This window comes from Charadrius vociferus, unplaced genomic scaffold, assembly GCF_000708025.1.
Source record: "Charadrius vociferus isolate BGI_N301 unplaced genomic scaffold, ASM70802v2 scaffold342, whole genome shotgun sequence".
NCBI classification, from domain to species: domain Eukaryota; kingdom Metazoa; phylum Chordata; class Aves; order Charadriiformes; family Charadriidae; genus Charadrius; species Charadrius vociferus.
This window is the reverse complement of record NW_009647231.1, coordinates 603,989-604,833: the sequence shown is the minus strand read 5'-3', so window position 1 is coordinate 604,833 and position 845 is coordinate 603,989. Positions and strand designations below refer to the sequence as shown.

Sequence of the window (845 nt, the reverse complement as noted above, 5' to 3'; positions counted from 1 at the left end):
GGGAGCCCCCCCCCCACACACACCCCTTTTCCAGCCATCATCCATGCAAACCCCCACCTCGGCAAAGGGGACCGGGAAGTTTTGGGGGAGCGCGACTCACCCAGGACGTTCCCGACGAGCGCCACGATGAAGACGACGATGTAGCCGGCGATCAGCGCCCATTCGTACTCCTTAGGGTGCAAATACTCCTTCCAGAGGTATCGCAGGAACTCCTCATCGTCGTAGTCGGAGGAAGGGGTTAAAAAAGCCTCCCGCGTCTCGTTTAGCTCCGAACCGGTCGTCCAATTCCTGTACGGAGGGGAACCATCCTCAGGTTGAATCCCGGACATCCCTGGTGCCTGGTCCGGGGGGCTGGAGTTGGTGGAAAAAAAAAAAAAAAGAAAAAAAGAAAAAGGCAAAGCAAAACCAGTTCGGAAAAAACGGAGAGTTATAAAGCAGAGGCATGGAACAGAAACTCTTGTGCAGCCAGAGCCAGAGGAGCCACTGGCCCCCAACTTCAGCAAACACCAGCTGACCCTGGATTTTGCGTTACAGAAATCGGCAACTGTTGGGAGACCGAATGCTCCAGTAAACAGCATATGCGCGTGAGAGGAAGAAGTTTATATTTGACATCATCACTGACAAGTGGCCAACATGGAGCGTCCCCCGAGCAGCACAGGCAGGAAAGTAAACCGAACAGATTAAGTTAAGACTCCTTCACCAGTCATGGATATTTAATTTTGCTCTTTTCTTTCAATGCACTTTAGTGGTCTTCCTAATGAAAAGGCAGTTTCTCATCTTTTGGTCAATGTAAAAAAAAAAAAAAAAAAAAAAAAGGCAATCAGCGGCAATCAGCAACGGGTCCC

General features: G+C 50.2%; 1 protein-coding gene across 1 annotated transcript in view; it reads right to left on the bottom strand.

Annotated features, from left to right (window-relative positions):
* The window catches only part of HCRTR2 (hypocretin (orexin) receptor 2), a 33,567-nt gene extending 33,216 nt beyond the window's left edge, over positions 1–351 (bottom strand). The window contains exon 1 of the mRNA XM_009879831.1: positions 101–351. Coding sequence (XP_009878133.1) covers positions 101–329 — 229 coding nt within the window. The 5' untranslated portion in view covers positions 330–351. The remainder of the gene's footprint in view (positions 1–100) is intronic.
* Positions 352–845: the final 494 nt, after the last annotated feature.